General features: G+C 43.1%; 1 protein-coding gene across 3 annotated transcripts in view; it reads left to right on the top strand.

Annotated features, from left to right (window-relative positions):
* LOC133126221 (ecotropic viral integration site 5 protein homolog) overlaps window positions 1–18,755 on the top strand; it is a 78,769-nt gene that overhangs the window by 25,074 nt on the left and 34,940 nt on the right. For all 3 annotated transcript variants that reach the window (XM_061238196.1, XM_061238195.1, XM_061238193.1), the window contains exons 3-10: window positions 8,062–8,251; window positions 13,408–13,632; window positions 15,324–15,398; window positions 16,531–16,656; window positions 16,800–16,943; window positions 17,341–17,430; window positions 17,783–17,880; window positions 18,493–18,553. In XM_061238196.1, coding sequence (XP_061094180.1) covers window positions 8,062–8,251; window positions 13,408–13,632; window positions 15,324–15,398; window positions 16,531–16,656; window positions 16,800–16,943; window positions 17,341–17,430; window positions 17,783–17,880; window positions 18,493–18,553 — 1,009 coding nt within the window. The remainder of the gene's footprint in view (window positions 1–8,061; window positions 8,252–13,407; window positions 13,633–15,323; window positions 15,399–16,530; window positions 16,657–16,799; window positions 16,944–17,340; window positions 17,431–17,782; window positions 17,881–18,492; window positions 18,554–18,755) is intronic.

Below are 18,755 nucleotides of genomic sequence, written 5' to 3'. Positions count from 1 at the left end.
GTTGTTTAGAGTTTTTTTTCGCACAACAACCACCAGGTGGCAAATGTGAGAACTCTACTCCACAACTGAACAAGATACTTTTTTAGTGCATGTTATTGATCCCACATGCTCTTTTGTTTTTGTTGTTTAATTGTCTACCATTAAAAGCCTTTTCTTGAAATATTGTGGTTTCAGTTAAATTATCTTCAATTTATACACAGTTGCACCTACAATGTTCCTTGAGAGTGTTAACCATGTGCTTGGCGCACCAAAATTGACATCACACATCAGAGGTTGGAATTTCCCAGTTTAAAATTCCAAACCACTGTATGAGTATTTGTTCAAATTTAATATCTTGAAATCTTGGGTAGTAGCCTTTATTGCGTTGCCTGTCTGTTATCAGCCAGCAACCATGTGAGACCTGTTGCTGCTGGAAGTGGTGTTGGTGGGTGTTGGTAACACAAAGTTTTACCAAATAATTAAAGTGACCGTTTTCTCAGGAAGCAGCAAATCCGATGTTTGTGTCTTGAGTCAGGAAAGTATGTATTGCAGGAAGCCAGCATGAAGGATTCACACAAAAGTATCCATCGAACCATTGGAGTTCGGGGACTTTATACAAGTACATTTGCATGTATTCAAATTTGGGTGCTAAATACAGTGTGACCTCTGATTGGTCATTCGTTATACAGGGTTGCCCTATAGGCTGCAATTTCTACCGCTGTGTTTTATTGGTTGTCTGTAAAACAATGGAAGCTTCCTGCAGACATTAACATGCATATGTGAAGTTTTTGTAATACACAAATCTGTCTGTCTCCTAACAGTGGGCAAGTAGGGGGCGATCTTCAAATAAACCCCAATGCCCCAGGGCAGTGATGGGGACACTGTGCTGTAGGAGATGCCGGCTTTTGGATGAGATGTTAAACGGAGGTCCTGACTCACTGTGGCCATTAAAGATCCTGTGACACTCATCGCAAAGAGTAGGCGGTCAGCGCAAAATCCAGGAAAGGATCTTGCAAGGATCTGCATAGAGGAATGGTCCAAAATCAATTGGCTAACAATTCCTCACCCCTTGTTCTCCAGGTCTTATTGGACTGCTGATTGAATGTAAACCTTAAATACTTGCAGATATGAGGCCATCCAGGACTGGAGTTTGATGCTTGAACCTACTATAAAGGCCATTTAGATAGCAGTTATTCTCTCTCCCCAGCCAAACTTGACCTCAAATACAGTACAGTACAATTGGCTTTTCTAGTCTAAAACTCACAAAGCTATTCAATGGTCCGCTGTTGTCAGTGCTTCATGGGTCTTCTATCTTCTCTGTGGGCTTTGAGGGGTGGAGGTGCCATGCGTCTCTCATGCACAACCACCATGTGTTACTCCACAGAAGGTGACCCACCACAGTTACTACACATCTGCATTTAGGAAAAGATAGGAAATGGATTACAACTGGCATGTTTTTGAAAATGCTGTACATCTATTCTTTCTTTTCTACTTCTTCATTACAACAGCAGTAATGAAAGTAAGAAATTTGAATTTATTCTGATAGGCTTTCTGTGATGATACGGGCCAGTTGGGCCGGTGTGATGAGGTGCTTGAAATTATAGTTTTGAGCAGATATCAAGGGTTATAGAGTAGAAATAGGCTTCTGTGCATTTGTGGGAGAGGAAGGATGTTTACTGGAATTCTTCTGAATGGAGAGCATATACATGTTGGGGCCCCCATTGATTTAGGGCTGTGTTTGTGTGTAGTGGTGAAGGCCTTTGTCCTCTGAGAGAGAGCGAGAGCGAGAGAGAGAGCGAGGAGCTGGCTTAAAGGGTACTGGATAGACAGCGGGCTCCAGAATTTGTTCCACAAAATTTGTTCTCTAACCTTATCACTGATTATGAGAAAAGACTCATGGCTGTCATCTTTGCCAAGTATTAAACCAGGGGTGGAAATATGTATTTTATTTAAAATATATAACACTTTGGTTGATTTCATTAATTCATTAATAAAGCGCAGTACTTTACTCATGTTTAAAGAAATGATTCTCATGTCAATAACAATTTTTTGTTTGTTTACAGCACTTTTTGTGCTTAGTTATCAAGGGTGCCAATAATTCTGGAGCCCACTGTATATGTTAAATTCAAACACATGGGAAAACTATATACTATTATCTCAGTGCATTTACCATGTTTCACAGTTTTTTCTGAAAACCATAGGCGGCAAATTTATTGGCACCCCTAACAATTATTGCGAATAAAATCAAACAAAGCAGACACACGTGCAGGCCCTGATTGATATAGGGCTGTATTTGTGTGTAGTGGTGAAGGCCTTTGTACCCTGAGAGAGATAGAGAGAGTGGGGGAGAGAGGAGAGCGAGAGACTGACAGAGACTGACAGAGACAGAGAGAGATAGAGAGAATATATTCTACCCTGTTTGCCTGCGCTCCGTGGTTCAGCCCGTGCCGCTGCGACAGCCAATCCGTCAGTGTCAGCGCTCGCTCGGCTCCCCGTCTTCCTCACACGCTGTCGAGAGGATCACAAAGGCATGAGGAAGGAGTCATGAGTCTCTCGTGGTAAGCAGCTTCCGCGACGTCTTGTCTCCTAGAGGTCCCACTGTTGCAACTTAAGAGCCGGAATGGCGCACGTGCCAATAACGCAGAGTCCCATGGACCTTCATATCGGTGAAATGTACCCGTCGTCCCCATGCTAGCTGTGCCTTTACTTATCTTTTTTCCCCTCCCCCGGTGTCTTCGCATGAGCTGTTGTGGGTCTGCTTCTCTCTTTTAATGGATATCTCTGCGGTTAAAAGCTTACTTTGTTGTGCATTTTGTCTGTTGCTCTCAGCCAGAAACTACCCTATCCTCTGTTTGACTTCTGGCAAATAATTAGCCAAGCTACTGTGCTTGCATGCTTGTGGAATTGGCTCCTTGTGTTTTCAAAATGCAGAGCACGTCCACATTTGTACACTTTTGTTACATAAGTGTGCTGCGTCAGGTACGTCTAGCCTCAGCCCCTCTTGGCTACAGCTCATTTGGTTACCTGTTATTAAACCCATGCTGTCTGGGGACTCCATATTGTCATACAGTATAAAAAAAAAAAAATTTTGTGCCAAGAATAGAGATTGTAGAATAAATTCAGCCAGGCTGTGAAAGACCATATGAAATTAAATGTGTTGGATTCACTGTTTTGGATTTTCACTGTCTCAGTTCACTTGGTAGAGGCTTGATCTATCCCAAGAAGGTGTAGGAGTTTCCCCCCGTCCTCTGAAAAATATATGAATTGCTTCGGTCTTACCCTGTTACAGTCCTCCAGGGCTCAGAATGTAATCACCATCTGTTATCCACATCATTCGATGGCAGTTTAACAGACTGTGCAACCAACCTGGGTCAAATACAGTACTTTAGTTCATTGTTTTGGATTCAAATACTTTTCTATGCTTTACAAAGCTTGTCCGGTGTATTGTGTTACGGTCCATTTCCAGGACCGGTGTGTACATGACACATGCCTTCCAATATTGGTTTGCCTAGGAGTGTTATTATAATAAATCCCATATCCAAAAATAATTATGGTCCCACTGGCCGTCTTGGTGAAATGTGTGATGTATTGTGCGCTCAAGTGGAAATTGAGTATGACCTGAGAACTCGATAAAAGGGGTGTGGCTCCTCCTGGCGAGAAGAAAACAAGTACGGGAGAAGAGACACCAACTGAGGCAAGATACAAAAACCTAAACTGGGGTATTTGATGTTTTTATACATACTCCCTCCCAATTTTAGGTGACCAAAAGTAATTGGACAATTGACTGCCTAAATGGTTCTTGGAGGGGTGTGTTAAGTTTCATTGTTAGTTCATGCATGAAAGATTTGGTAAAAGGTCTAGAGTTCATTCTAGGAGTCCCATCTGCATTTGGAGTCTGCTGTTGTTTGTTAACATGAGGCCCCAAGAATTGTCAGTGTCAGTAAAGCAGGCCATCATAATGGAAAAAGTTTGGTGTGTCCAGAATCAACTGTTTGATACATTGTTTAGAAGAAAGAACACGTTGGTGAGCTCAGCTATGGCTAACGACCTGGTAGGCCAGTGTATTGGAGGTGTGTCAAAGACGACCATCAACAGATCACTGTGTAGCTGCCCCTGGAACTGGCTCACCTGTGTTTATTGATGTCACTGCTGACAGCAGCCGCAGGATGAATGCCAAAGTATACAGAGACATCTTGTCTGTTCAGATCCAAGCAAATGCAGCAAAACTGATTGGACGACTCTTCATCGTGCAGCAGGACAATGATCCACAACAACCAAGGAGTTTTTTTTCTAGCCAAGAAATGGGATGTTCTTGACTGGCCAAGTCAATTACCTGACCCCAATCCAATTGAACGTGCATTTCACTTGCTGAAGACAAGACTGAAGGCAAGTGGCCCCCAAAACAAGCAGGAACTGAAGAGAGCTGCAGCACAGGCCAGTGGAGTGAGGGATGATACCCAGCATCTGGTGATGTCCATGGGTCGTAGACTTCAGGCAGTCATCGATGAAATATTGAACACGATGACTTTATTTCAGTTTGTGTTCATTTGTCCAATTACCTTTGGTAAAATTGGGTGGGAAAAAATTAAAATTTTTTTAAAAAAAAACCTTAAATTGTCGCTGAAAGTCTGCTCTTTAACCACATTGTGATTGTTTTATATCAACTGTTTTCTAGAGTGTAGAGTGAAGACAACAAAAAATGTGTCACTGTCAAAATACTTGTACTGCACTGTATAGTTCTACCCTATGTTTGAACATAAAATAAAATAGATTATTATCTGTGTTATTTATTATATGCAACTCGTTTCTTCATTTTTATCAAGGGTGCCAATTGGAGCTCATTGTATGTATTTCTTTGGAATGGCAATACAATACAAATACAAACAGGTGCTAGCCGTGACTGCTAATGCTAAATCCGAGTATTTAACATGCCCTGTGCGCTAGAATCCCAGCCCACCCAGGCTAGTTTAGGGCGTAATGCTAGCCCTCTCCGCGCTCTGCTGTGACATTACAGGAGCAGCGCCCCCTGTTTTCCGAGATCAGGTTTCCGAGCCTGTGTCTCCCTGCCATTGGCCGCTCCGGCCTGCTGTGGCAGAGGGGTGCGCCGTACCGCTCTCTCGCAGAAGATTCGGTTACGAATCCCCAGCTTCGCAGTGCCTGCCTGCTGTTAACCGTTCATCCCCGGGGGTGTCCAGCCCCGCATTCACCCACCTCCTTCTGCCGTTTCAGTTCAACCTGTCAGAAGGGGTTCCTTCACCGAGTTATGAGTTATGCGCATTGTCATCCTGCTTGTTTTGGGTTTTTGGCTCTATATTTAACCTCCTTTGTGTGTTTAAGGTTTAACCCTTTGAGGTGTAAGATACTAGTAACTGAATGCAACAGTTCTAGAACACTGTAGAGTGTATAATTTTGAAGAAACAAAACTACATAAAAACCTACTAGTTAGAGGGTTAATTATATGTGTGATTTTATTTCATACATTTTTTGTCTATTATCACACATTTTATACAACAAAATGTATATAACGGTAATTGTAGGAGGTAAATACATGGAAATGTGGAGTGGACCACAATAATGTGCAAGTTGAAATTGACTGAAACTAAATTTTCTATCATCTTCCAATAGGAGATGGGTAGTTTGTCGCACGCTAGGCTAGATGGTGCCTCTCTGTTGACTGTGGTTGTTGGAATGATACGGCTCTTTAAAAGCTGCATTTTATTTTGGAAATGTTGACGCTGCAGGGTGGCGACTGCCTTTCCCTCTTTTTGGAAGAGCTGCCTTTTGTCTCTCTAAAAAAGAAATAATTTTATGGTGACTAACAAAACAGTAACTGTAAATAGATTAGTGCACTAAAATACTTTAACAATTTTACAAAAATGGCTCGTAAGCATCAATTGTCCATATCTGGGAAGGGTGAAAGCGTATTCAGCGCAGGAAAAAATGTGCTCATATTCCAGCTGTGGCATACAAAATGCGAGATGCAACGTTGCAGTGAGCTTGACTATTGCTCAGATAGAATGGGAATGTTGTGTGGGAGATTCCGGGACATATTTTATTTCTCCCAGAAGCGCAGTCTTTGACCGCTTCTTTTCCGTGATTATTTTGGAGGATAACTAATACAAACAAACATACAACCCTGTTTTTATTATTTTAACAATGCCTGTTGAGCATGATATGTTTCTAACAATGTTATGTTAAAGGCAAAAAACATGTCTTCAAACACTTCCCACTGCTTTGCATGAGATATTAGGTAATTTAATGCATTATTTAGTGTTTAACTCCCAGCCTTATTGTTGCTTGGCTGCTTTAATTATTCATACTATGAATACAATTATTGATATTTAATGTGAATAATGTTTGAATAATGTTTGATTTCTTGCTCTGGGAGTTGAAAGTGTCAGTTGAAGATTATTTCTGTGCATCTTCAGAGCCTATACCTGTGTCTGTCTCGCTTGTGCCTCGGTTTACGCCTGCTCTTTAGAGGTGGAGAAATTTCACACACAACCCTGGTTAATTGCGTGAACTTTAGTAAATTCAAGGGAATACATAATCAGCCACATGTATAATATCTCCGCCCTTTATTTGCCTGATCCACCCTTAAATGCATATCCATTAACTCAGGAAGATGACACGCATTCCAGTGTGGTTCCAGTCCCGTGCGCTAGTTTGATACATGCAATGCATTTTTCCTGGGCAGAATGCGTCATGTGCTGAAAATGGTCACGAAAGGCTTAGTACACCTGGCCCTTTGCTAATTTTAGAAAAAAGGGCAGACAAGATGTTATGGCGTTATGTACATCCATTATATTACATTACATTAAAGTCATTTAGCTGGCACCTTCATCCAAAGTGATTTCCAGTTAGTTAGACTAGATTAGATTAGAGGGGGACAATCCCCCTGGAGCAATGTGAGGTTAAGTGCCCTAGGGCCCAACAGCTGCATGGATCTTATCATGGCTACAACGGAGCTTGAACCACCAACCCTCTGCGTCTCACTCATGTACCTTAACCAATAGGCTACAGCCTTGTTGTCCCCCCACCCCTCAATACCTCTTTCTGTACTGTGATCCCAGCTCTATCTGTGACCTATCTTTCCCCCATCTGAATGGAAAAAATACATATGGATAAAATAAAGAAGTATGGAAAAACCAAAATCAAAACCCCAGGTCCAACGCCTTCCAGCTGACACAAAAAGTTCTCGCACTCACAATGTTACAACATTCAGTAAACATTCCAGTAATGTTGTGAGAACATTTAGCTAGCTAGTTAGCGCATCTCTTGTATGGAGCACATTAGCAGCGTCTCCCTTTTGTGCCGAGTGTGTCCATTTGTGCGTGCAAGCAGACGGTTGTGGGAAATATTCTGCGGAAATGGCAATAAAACGACTCATTCGGATTTGCGAATCTGACCTCTGCTCTTTTAGGCCTTTTATTTGGGACCTCGACATGAAATGTCCTTCCAATTAAGACGTGCTGGTTAGCTTGTTATATCTCACCGCTGTGGGTGAGAATAGCGGCAATATGAAAAGGCCGGTATTCCCACCTTTGTTCACATCTTTGTCCAGGTTCCTTGTTTCTCTCCTGAGACCCCTGGTTTCCCTACTGAACTGCTGGATTCCCAACCAAACCGCTGGTTTTCATACTCAGTCATGGCTGGTTCCTTTCAGGGAATTAGCCCCGTTAAATGTCAAGACGGAGTGATGTGTGATGCCTTTTCTTCCAAACTCCAGAGGCTTGCGTGCTGTGGAATACCTAATGTTGTGTTTGATGTCTGGCCTGCGCTCATTCTCCCAGACTATATACTGCTGTTTCTATGTCGGGAAAATGACTCGGTGTACAGGAGGGTTGGCTGCAAATGGATTGACAGTTTGTGTTACGGTTGCAATGTGACTTCCTTTCTCAGTGTATTATACTTATTCTGCCACTGTAAATGAAAGGTCAGAAGGTGTGTTTGTGGGTGTGGATGTGCGGTCTGGGTGCTAAGGATTGTCTCCTGCTTAGTCTAATCAACTGTACGTTGCTCTTGATAAGAGTGTCTGCCAAATGCCATTAATGTAATGTAATGTAATGTTTATTCTCTCAGGCTCCTGGAGACCGACAGTAAGTCCCTGCGCTCGGTGGACGGCTCGCGGCGGAATAGCGGCTCCTCTCTGGTGTCCAGCTCCTCCGCCTCCTCCAACCTCTCCCACCTGGAGGAGGACTCCTGGCTCCTCTGGGGCCGCATCGTCAACGACTGGGAGGACGTGCGGAAGAAGAGGGAGAAGCAGCTCAAGGTATAACGAAATAAATAGGCGAATACGTGCGTAAAAATGCAGCGTGTGGGACTTGCGTTGCGAGTCTTCACTTGTTGCTTTGAAGTCGGGCTGTTCGAATCTTCAAAGCCCCCCACGAGTGGTGAAGCAAGTGATTTTTCTCCCTTTGAAAATGATTACTCCCTGCCTGTACATTTACTGTCACATTAAGACTGGAAAATTACTAGTAAAACATTTTGCAGCGAGCTCCACATGATTTCAGGTCGCGTCATTCTTGTTTTGTTCATTAGCAAACATTCCAACAACCGAGTGTACCATCGAACAGAGTGGGAAATGTGATTCGGGGAATATTTTGGGCTGTTCCAACTCAATGTAAGCCAGTCGCTTTTCCCTTTGTGATGTTTCCGCAGTTCAGCTGTCTGGTTTTGTCTCTTTAAATATTCAACTAGTCGTGCGGCGGAATCGGAGACTATCTCTCCTGTTTACCAAATAAGGCCACCTGTCAGCCAATCAAGAGTGTCCTCTTTCTGCCAGTGTAATTGCTCATTACCCACTCCTCCAGTGTCAACTCTTAGCCTACTGAGGATGTAGCTGTCGAATGTGCCTCTATGGGACTGTGCATACTAAAATCGAAACCTTCTCTCATATCACAAGGCTGCTTTCTGTTAGATCAGGGGGCCTCACAACATTCTGCGTGCTGCTTTTTGTTCCTACCAATTACTTTCATTTTAGTTTTTTGACAGCTCTAGATTACACTGGTTCACTCCTGTACTGGAACACAGTGAAATCTGTGTCTGTGGCTATAGCTGGTGCTTATAAAAATGACCAAGATGCAGTATGATTGAGATAATTCAATACTTAAGAGCAGTTGCCAGAAAATCCTGAAATGGTTCGGCCCTCGCTGTGCACCCGTGTCAGACTAATTTTATCCCAGGCCTGCCGTGCTTTTTTTCTTCCGACATTCATACGTCCTGTCCACACTGCGTTCTGCAGTAACTTGGTTCACTCTCTCCGCCATGTCCTGGACAGGAAACTTCCCAATACAATCCTCATGTCGTCTCTCCCTCTCCTGAGAGTTCTGACTGAGGGGGAGACATGTGAGATAGTGTGATGGCCTTTTTCCCAGCAAGGCTTTTTGCTGTGTAAATAAACAACTAAAACTTAATATTTGCACAAGACAAATTCCTTTGGGTTTGTGCATTATATGTAGAGCATTCGTGATATCCCATGATGCTGTGCATGTGTCTGGACTTATGGATATTGAAAGATTTGGGAGAGTCACCCCACAACAGCTGAGGTGTTGAGGGCCAGTCTAGTATAATAATTAATAAACTGGACCTGCATCCCAGTGATTGCAGGTTCAATCCCCAGGAGTAGTCCCCTTTAACAAATCATAGCTGAAATGCTTTATACTTGGGAAAGAATTGCAGCTTAAAAAAGAGGAAAAGATACGCAAAATGATTTCTACCGATGGGTTAAGAAACCAGGAATGTAATTAAGCAAAGCAAAATAATGTCAGAGGTAAAATGCTAGATAATGAGATTAATCGTGATTGGAAAAAGTCAGTTTTTCAGTGCAAATCCCTCCCTTGCAATAGCTACACCAAACCCCCATTCCACTGACATCACTTCACTCTTTGTTTCTTCACTTGTGATGCTTTGCCAGCCTATTAACTTGTTGCTTGTTGTCAGGTTTTTTTTTTTTTTGCTTTCAGCCTCAACATTTTCCTCTTTTTCTTATGAACTAAGTTCTTTTCTTTTGTAGCTAAGTGTGCAGTATGTTTCAGGTCATTCTCCTGCTGCATTATGAACTGCTCCCTAATACGTCTGGCTGCATTTCTAATATACATTTGCAGATTTATATGCAGGTCAGTAAGTATTTGGAAAGTGGGGCAATTTCTGTTCTTTTGGCTTTGTACTCTTGGATATTGGAATTGAAACAATGAAAATGAGGTTGTCACCTTTAATTTGTCACCATTAATGTATGTACATCCATTTTGGGTGATCCATGTAGGAATTACATCCCCTTTTGTTCATAGTCCCCCCCCCAAAGTAGGTGGCTTCTCAGCTGTTTAGTTTATTCAATCCCTTCTTAGTGCATATATAAGAAATTATCATTATCAAGTGATTCTTGGATTTTGATCAACTTTGCAGTCTTTTGCAGTCATGTTTGTCAACACGAGACCAAAGTTGTGCCAATGAAAGTTAAGGTTGAGAGAAAAAAAACAAAAAACGTCATACATAGGCCAAACAATAGGCTTACTAAAACCACGTTTTCATAGATGTTTATTTTGGTCTCTTCTGTCCATAAAACCTTGTTCCAGAACTCATGTGGCTTATATTTGTATTTCATTGCAAATTCCAATTGGGGCCTGTCTGTTCTTGCTACAGATAAGTGACTTGCACCTTGCCGTACAGTCTCTGTATTTTTCTGTCTTCAGTAGATTGTGGAACCCCACACTCTTGAGATATATTTTTGATTTCACCCTTTCTACTCACTTTCAAACTATCTGGCTCTCTGCCTTTTCCTGGCTCTTCCTTTCTCTCAACAAAATTCCTTGTTTTAATAATTTTTCTGTTGCTAATTTTATTGTATCTTCAAAATGGCAGTTTATTTAGTTATAGACAGTTCTCTGGTCTTCATGTTGGTTTTCATGCACTGGCTTAAGAGGAACTTGAAGGACTTGAAAAGCTGTCAGAAAGCAACTTTGCCATGTCTGGATCAAACCGGTCTTTTATGTGTGCCAACATGATGCAACATGATACACCTGGGCAATTCAAAACACCTGTAAAGCCATTCATCCCAAATGCTCATCCCAAAAATGTCTGGGGTTGAACACAAAGTTCTATTGTTCAATAATGGCAATACACACAAAAATATGCATCCGGAAAAGTATTCACAGCGCTTCACTTTTTCCACATTTTGTTATGTTACAGCCTTATTCCAAAATTGGTTAAATTGATTAAATGCATCCTGTTTCCACTGATCAACCTTGAGATGTTTCTACAGCTTAATTGGAGTCCACCTGTGGTACATTCAGTTGATTGGCCATGATTTGGAAAGGCACACACCTGTCTATATAAGGTCCCACAGTTGACAGTGCATGTCGGAGCACAAACCAAGCAGGAAGTCAAAGGAATTGTCTGTAGACCTCCGAGACAGGATTGTCTCGAGGCACAAATCTGGGGAAATTTCTGCTGCTTTGAAGGTCCCAATGAGCACAGTGGCCTCCATCATCCATCATCTAAACTGAGCAATCGGGGGAGAAGGGCCTTAGTCAGGGAGGTGACCAAGAACCCGATGGACAACCATCTCTGCAGCAATCCACCAATCAGGCCTGTATGGTGGAGTGGCCAGACGGAAGCCACTCCTTAGTAAAAGGCACATGGCAGCCCGCCTGGAGTTTGCCAAAAGGCACCTGAAGGACTCTCAGACCATGAGAAACAAAATTCTCTGGTCTGATGAGACAAAGATTGAACTCTTTGGCGTGAATGCCAGGCGTCATGTTTGGAGGAAACCGGGCACCGCTCATCACCTGGCCAATACCATCCCTACAGTGAAGCATGGTGGTAGCAGCATCATGCTGTGGGGATGTTTTTCAGCGGCAGGAACTGGGAGACTAGTCAGGATTGAGGGAAAGATGAATGCAGCAATGTACAGAGACATCCTGGATGAAAACCTGCTCCAGAGCGCTCTTGACCTCAGACTGGGGTAACGGTTCATCTTTCAGCAGGACAACGACCCTAAGCACACAGCCAAGATATCAAGGGAGTGGCTTCAGGACAACTCTGTGAATGTCCTTGAGTGGCCCAGGCAGAGCCCAGACTTGAATCCGATTGAACATCTCTGGAGAGATCTGAAAATGGCTGTGCACCGATGCTCCCCATCCAACCTGATGGAGCTTGAGAGGTGCTGCAAAGAGGAATGGGCGAAACTGCCCAAAGATAGGTGTGCCAAGCTTGTGGCATCATATTCAAAAATACTTGAGGCTGTAATTGCTGCCAACGGTGCATCAACAAAGTATTGAGCAAAGGCTGTGAATACTTATGTACATGTGATTTCTTGGTTTTTTATTTTAAATACATTTGCAAAAATTTCAAAAAAAAACTTATTTCATGTTGTCATTATGGGGTGTTGTGTGTAGAATTTTGAGGAAAAAAATGAATTTATTCCATTTTGGAATAAGGCTGTAACATAACAAAAAGTGGGAAAAGTGAAGCGCTGTGAATACTTTCCGGATGCACTGTAAGTAAAAGGTGATGTCTCATTAGCTTTTGATCTGAACCCTTGATTACTGTATAGCTAAAATGGTCAAATTGTCCAAATACATCTGGAGGGCACAGGATGTGCGGTTGTATAAATGGATGCTATGAAAAATTGAAAGTTGTATAACTTCTGCTAAAAGTCAGTAAACATACTATGCATTCCCTAGCTGTCAAGAAGAGGATGAGGGGTGTCTCTGGGTTTGGGAAATAAAGTAATGGGTTGCTGAATTCGGTCTCCTTCAGGGATTCCAGATCCAGACACAGTTAAAACCCAAAAGCTAAACTTGTTTAACACCAAATAGTCATACTTGGCAGTTCTCTCTCAGTGCGTTTCCTCCTCTAATGATTCACTAACTGAATAACATCCACTCTTCTGCAGAGGAAAAATTGGCTGATGCCGTCGAGGATAAATATAGCGGCACAAAATTGTATCATTTCTGACATTTGAGGTACGCACTGTACAGAAAGCATGAGCTTACTTTCAGCACCGAGAATTGGGTTTTTTTTCCTTGCTTTCATCTAATCAAGGAGAGATTTTTTATGTTTGAGAAACTGTTGTAACACATTTTCCCAACTGATAGGCAATCCAGAACAGATATTTGTTGCCCTATATCTCAATGCTGGCTAAACACTGTCTGAATACATAAATTGCTTCAAATCCCTAACCCTTGTCAGAATGAATTATAGTGTAACAGGCAATTTTATAATTGTATGTCATTCATTGCTAGTCGTTAGAATCCAATGCTACAGTTGTTTTCATCCAGTGCTTTAGTTGTTAGCATCTAGTGCTATGGTCATTAGCATCTAGTGCTGCAGTTGTTTGCATCCAGGGCTATGGTCGTTAGCATCTTGTGCTACCGTTGTTAGCATCCACTGCTATAGTTAAAGCATTTGTTGATGTGTCCCCCATAGGATCTGGTAAGGAAAGGGATACCACACCACTTCAGGGCTATAGTGTGGCAGCTGCTGTGCAGTGCCCAGAACATGCCCATTAAGGACCAGTACTCAGAGCTGCTGAAGATGTCGTCACCCTGCGAGAAGCTCATCCGCAGAGATATCGCCCGGACGTACCCTGAGCACGAGTTCTTCAAGGAGAAGGACAGCCTGGGCCAAGAGGTGCTCTTTAACGTTATGAAAGTGAGTCACTTGTTAAGGCCCTCTGACACCGTCCTTCATAAAGACCCTCTGACCCTGTCTCTCATAAAGCCCCTCTTGACACCATCCCTCATAAAGACCCTTTGACCCTGTCCCTCATAATGGCCTTCTGACAAGTCCCTCATAAAGACCCTCTGACCCTGTCTCTCATAAAGCCCCTCTTGACACCATCCCTCATAAAGACCCTTTGACCCTGTCCCTCATAATGGCCTTCTGACACGTCCCTCATAAAGACCCTCTGACCCTGTCTGTCATAAAGGCCCTCTTGACACCATCCTTCATAAAGGGCCTCTGATACCACCCCTCATAAAGACCCTTTGACCCTGTCCCTCACAATGGCCTTCTGACACCGTCCCTCAAAAAGACCCACTCCTGTTTTGGTTGCATCTGTTTCAGTTACTGCATTCCAAACACATTTCATTTCTGAAGTTTAATTCACAGCTAAGATTGCTAGTGCTTTGCTTTAGTTATACTGCCACCCTTTGGAGTTGTATTGCCTTTAGGTAAGCAAACATTCAGGTTTGGTGTTAATCTGGTTTTGAAGGCAGGCCAGCAGAAAATCTAAAAAATGTTTTTTTTCCATTTTATTTCTTTTACACAAGTTAGCTTAGTTTGTCCTAAATGTGGGTGTTGTTTTTGAGTATTGGTCACTCGCCATGCAAGGCCACATGAAAGGAACCTCATCAAAGCCCAAGTCTGCCAACCTTTTCAGGCAAAATCGGTTATTATTTATGTTATGTTATCTTTTCAAGCCACTTCCATCTTCCCATCTTCCCAAAGCTTCCTATACTATGTAGAGAGCGCTCTCGATAGGATGTTGTGAATGCTATCGATAGTGCTCACCACAGGATAGCATTCTATCAGTAGGATATTTCCTGAGTGCTATGTGTAGGGTACTATACTGACCTGAGCGCTATGGGTAGGATGCTATACTGAGCTGAGCATTATGTGTAGGATACTATACTGTCCTGAGCCCTATGGGTAGGATGCTATACTTAGCTGAGCGCTATGTGTAAGATTCTATACTGTCCTGAGCCCTATGGGTAGGATGCTATACTTAGCTGAGTGCTATGTGTAAGATTCTATACTGTCCTGAATGCTATGGGTAGGATGCTATACTTAGCTGAACGCTATGGGTAGGATGCTATACTTAGCTGAGCGTTATGGGTAGGCTGCTATACTTAGCTGAGCGCTATGGGTTTTAGGAGTTGGCAGGTATCTGGCTGCAGCCATCAAGAAGATAATAGAATGCTTGTGTATATACATTATTCAGCCGAATCCGTCCTTCATTCTGTGTAGAGCTGGTTGACTTTCTTTCAGCCGTAGTACGGAAAAGTATGATGTCAGCAGCTACACCCAGTACTAATAACCCTTTCAGTCCCAAGCCAAAGCGTTTTGGCTTTGCTTGAGAAAATTGAGAAAATTGAGAAAGTTGAGAATTCAGTCAGGGGCTCAAAAAAAAATTGCATAGCAGTAATTTTGATTGGTTGGAAAGATACAAGGTTGAGAATGCCATATGGCACTCTTGGGATTTTACGGTAGTTACGCTTGTGTGCCATATGGTACTCTTGGGACTAAAAGCGTTGAAGGGCTTTGCATCACCGTGTGTCTCGTGGCCAAGAGCTTCCCTTTCACTTGATTGACTGCTCACCCAAAGTCATTTCCTGTCACAGGCGTACTCTCTCGTGGACCGGGAGGTCGGTTACTGTCAAGGAAGTGCGTTCATCGTCGGACTGCTGCTCATGCAGGTAACACGAGACCATTTCACCTTGCTCATACAGACGCAAGCACGCACATGCGTGCACAAAAAACGCACACACACTAGCTTTTGGTAAATTCCATTTCAGTTCAGTCACTTCAGGAAATGAATTGTCATTGAAATTGTCATCACTGAATATTATGGGCTTTTTTTTTTCCATTTCGCAAATTTAATTTTGGCTTGACTGAACAGAAATTGAATTTACCTCAGGCCTGACATACACAGACATAGAAACGTGCTCACGCTTCTCACATCCCTTGTGGTAGTCTGCCATAGAGGATATACGCTTCTTGCTGTTCTGACAGCTTTTTAAAGGTCATTTCCTCAGCGTTGTAGCTCAGGTTACGCCTCGTCATGTCACAGTGCTGTTAAGTATTGATAAACTGTTCAGTGCAGTCTGGCTGCACTGCACCTCGCACTGCCTTTTCAAAGTGTGGGCTAACGTTTGTGGGGAAAAAAATTTGTTGGTGAACGTTAACTGTGCGAAAGCTAATGTTTGCCATCTTGAATGCACGTCTGTGTGTATGTGCTGCAGACTCAAACAGTCTAGTACAGTGCAGTGTAGTCAGTACAGTGGTGTATAGTACAGTGCAGTGTAGTCAGTACAGTGTCATATAGTACAGTGTTGTATAGTACAATGCAGGGTAGTCATTACAGTGTTGTATAGTACAGTGCCGGGTAGTCAGTACAGTGTTGTACAGTACAGTGCAGGGTAGTCAGTACAGTGTTGTTCAGTACAGTGTAGTATAGTACAGTGCAGGGTAGTCAGCACAGTGTTGTATAGTACAGTGCAGGGTAGTCAGTACAGTGTTGTACAGTACAGTGCAGTGTAGTCAGTACAGTGTTGTATAGTACAGTGCAGGGTAGTCAGTACAGTGTTGTACAGTACAGTGCAGGGTAGTCAGTACAGTGTTGTACAGTACAGTGCAGGGTAGTCAGTACAGTGTTGTACAGTACAGTACAGGGTAGTCAGTACAGTGTTGTACAGTACAGTGCAGTGTAGTCAGTACAGTGTTGTATAGTACAGTGCAGGGTAGTCAGCACAGTGTTGTACAGTACAGTACAGGGTAGTCAGCACAGTGTTGCACAGTACAGTACTGTGTAGTCTCGTCTGTGCACAGATGCCGGAGGAGGAGGCCTTCTGTGTGTTTGTGAAGCTGATGCAGGACTACAGACTGAGGGAGCTTTTCAAGCCCAGCATGGCCGAGCTGGGACTCTGCATGTACCAGTTTGAGTGCATGATCCAGGTAACACAACACTGGTCGTCTATGGAATCTGGCTCTCCCCCAAAGCCTATACACTGATGCACATGACTTCATTTATTAGGTGGCTTTCCTGTAAGAATGTGAATCTTTATTTATAATCTTCATTATCGCGTCTCCTCCCGCAGGAGCAGCTCCCAGAGCTCCACCAGCACTTCCAGGCCCAGAGTTTCCACACCTCCATGTACGCCTCCTCCTGGTTCCTCACCATCTTCCTCACCTCCTTCCCCCTTCCTGTCGCCACCAGGATCTTCGACATATTCATGTGCGAGGTCAGTCGCCAGGACCCCTCAGCGGAGGTTTTCGGAGAATATCCCAGGCAGAAGTGTGGGCAACTGTGCAGTGTTGTGGTAGCAGTAAGGAAAACTACTTGAGTAAGCAATAAATAAAGCTTAAATAAAGCTTCTTTATGAAGTTGAAACCGCAATAATGTCTCCCATAGAACTGTTGTTGTCCAATGCTTTACAATGCTGTCTTCTGTTACGCCGTCCTTGTGGAAGTCTTCCGTGAGAAGCGCTACACAAATGAAATGGAATTGAATCGAGTTGAACTGAATGTCAGACCGTGTCTCAGTGGTTCTGTGTGAAAGTAGCTCAGGGGTGCCCCCTGGTGACAGAATTTGGGTACTGCGTCGAGATGAAGCGGCTTTGCGTCCTTCTCCATCCGCAGGGCCTGGAGATAGTGTTCCGTGTGGGGCTGGCCATTCTCCAGATGAATCAGGGGGAGCTCATACAGCTGGACATGGAGGGGATGTTACAGGTTAGAGCCGCTGGCCGTCCGGTTTCCACGACAAGACAGTCCTTCCCTGCTCGCCTTCTCCGAGGCCAACTCGCCGATTTCTTTTCAGTCCGTTTCAGTTTGGTTCCTTTGAGAACCGTAACAGTAACAGACCTTGGAATTATAAGGTTCTCTCTGCGTTCTGAGTGGTTCTTAGATTTGTGCATTTGTTCACACTTCTAAACCATATTTTTGTATAAAACTTCACACATATTCAGTTTCAAGAAACAACATACTGTATTTATGACACTAACTCATTTTTGTCTAAAATGTCGGCTAGAACCATAGTTCTAAGGGCTCGAGATGCATCCTTGCTTTCCTGTACTTGTTCTAGCACTTTCAGAAGGTCATTCCACACCAGCTGGACAGCGGCCCTGACAGGGTGATCCTGATCGCGTATCAAGTGAAGTACAATGCCAAGAAGATGAAGAAGTAGGTTTCCTTCGCTGTTGGTTCTGGGCCAAATACGTAACTGTTTTGGATTAAAAACCAACCCAAGAGGAAGAGAAGGAGGGGCTTGCAATTTTTCAGAGCCTGTCATCGGTTCCAATACTCCGGACAAGCTCAGTAAAGCGTAGAAAAGTATTTGAATCCAAAACAATTACGTATTTGACCGAGCTGTGGTTGGGGGTTCGTCATTACTGTAGAGGTAGAATCTGCAGGCCAAAAGTGCCAGAAAACAAGAGCCAAAGTGCATCTCAGGGTCATGTCATATTACACCCCTAGACTCCTGACACAATTTAGGTGGCCTTCCATATTTACCATTCCATTTATTTTAATTGACTAACTAAAAGACATGCAGCTGAAGTCTGCTAAATACAAAATTCTGAAACTGTGTACACCTGAAATACCTGAAAATGAATAAACTGCATTTCACTGCAAGAACATTCTGGAATAGAATATTGGGGATCCTATGTGCTCTCTTCATTACTAACAATGCGGGTTAAATTACCACACTTGTATGTGTGAAAGAGTAGAATAGGGTGAAATTCCTCCTGTGGCTTTTGTGGCGTTTAATAATGTATTCTGATATTTTGTTATTAGGTTAGAAAAGGACTATACTACAATCAAGACAAAGGAGATGGAGGAACAGGTAGAAATCAAGGTGAGTCCTCCACTGTGGTCTGTGGGGATATCAGTGACCGTGGACACAAGGAAAGCGAATGGATACTGCATTCAGGACAGCTGAACTGTATTTCAGCTAGAATGTCTCTTTTACCCCACCTGTGGGGACAATACAGAAAAATGCTTTGTTGGTCCATTTCAGTTTGCAGTCTATTTGTTCTACTTAGATTTATTGGCTCCTA

This window comes from Conger conger, chromosome 4, assembly GCF_963514075.1.
Source record: "Conger conger chromosome 4, fConCon1.1, whole genome shotgun sequence".
Lineage (NCBI taxonomy): Eukaryota > Metazoa > Chordata > Actinopteri > Anguilliformes > Congridae > Conger > Conger conger.
This window is presented reverse-complemented; position numbering and strand designations above follow the sequence as displayed.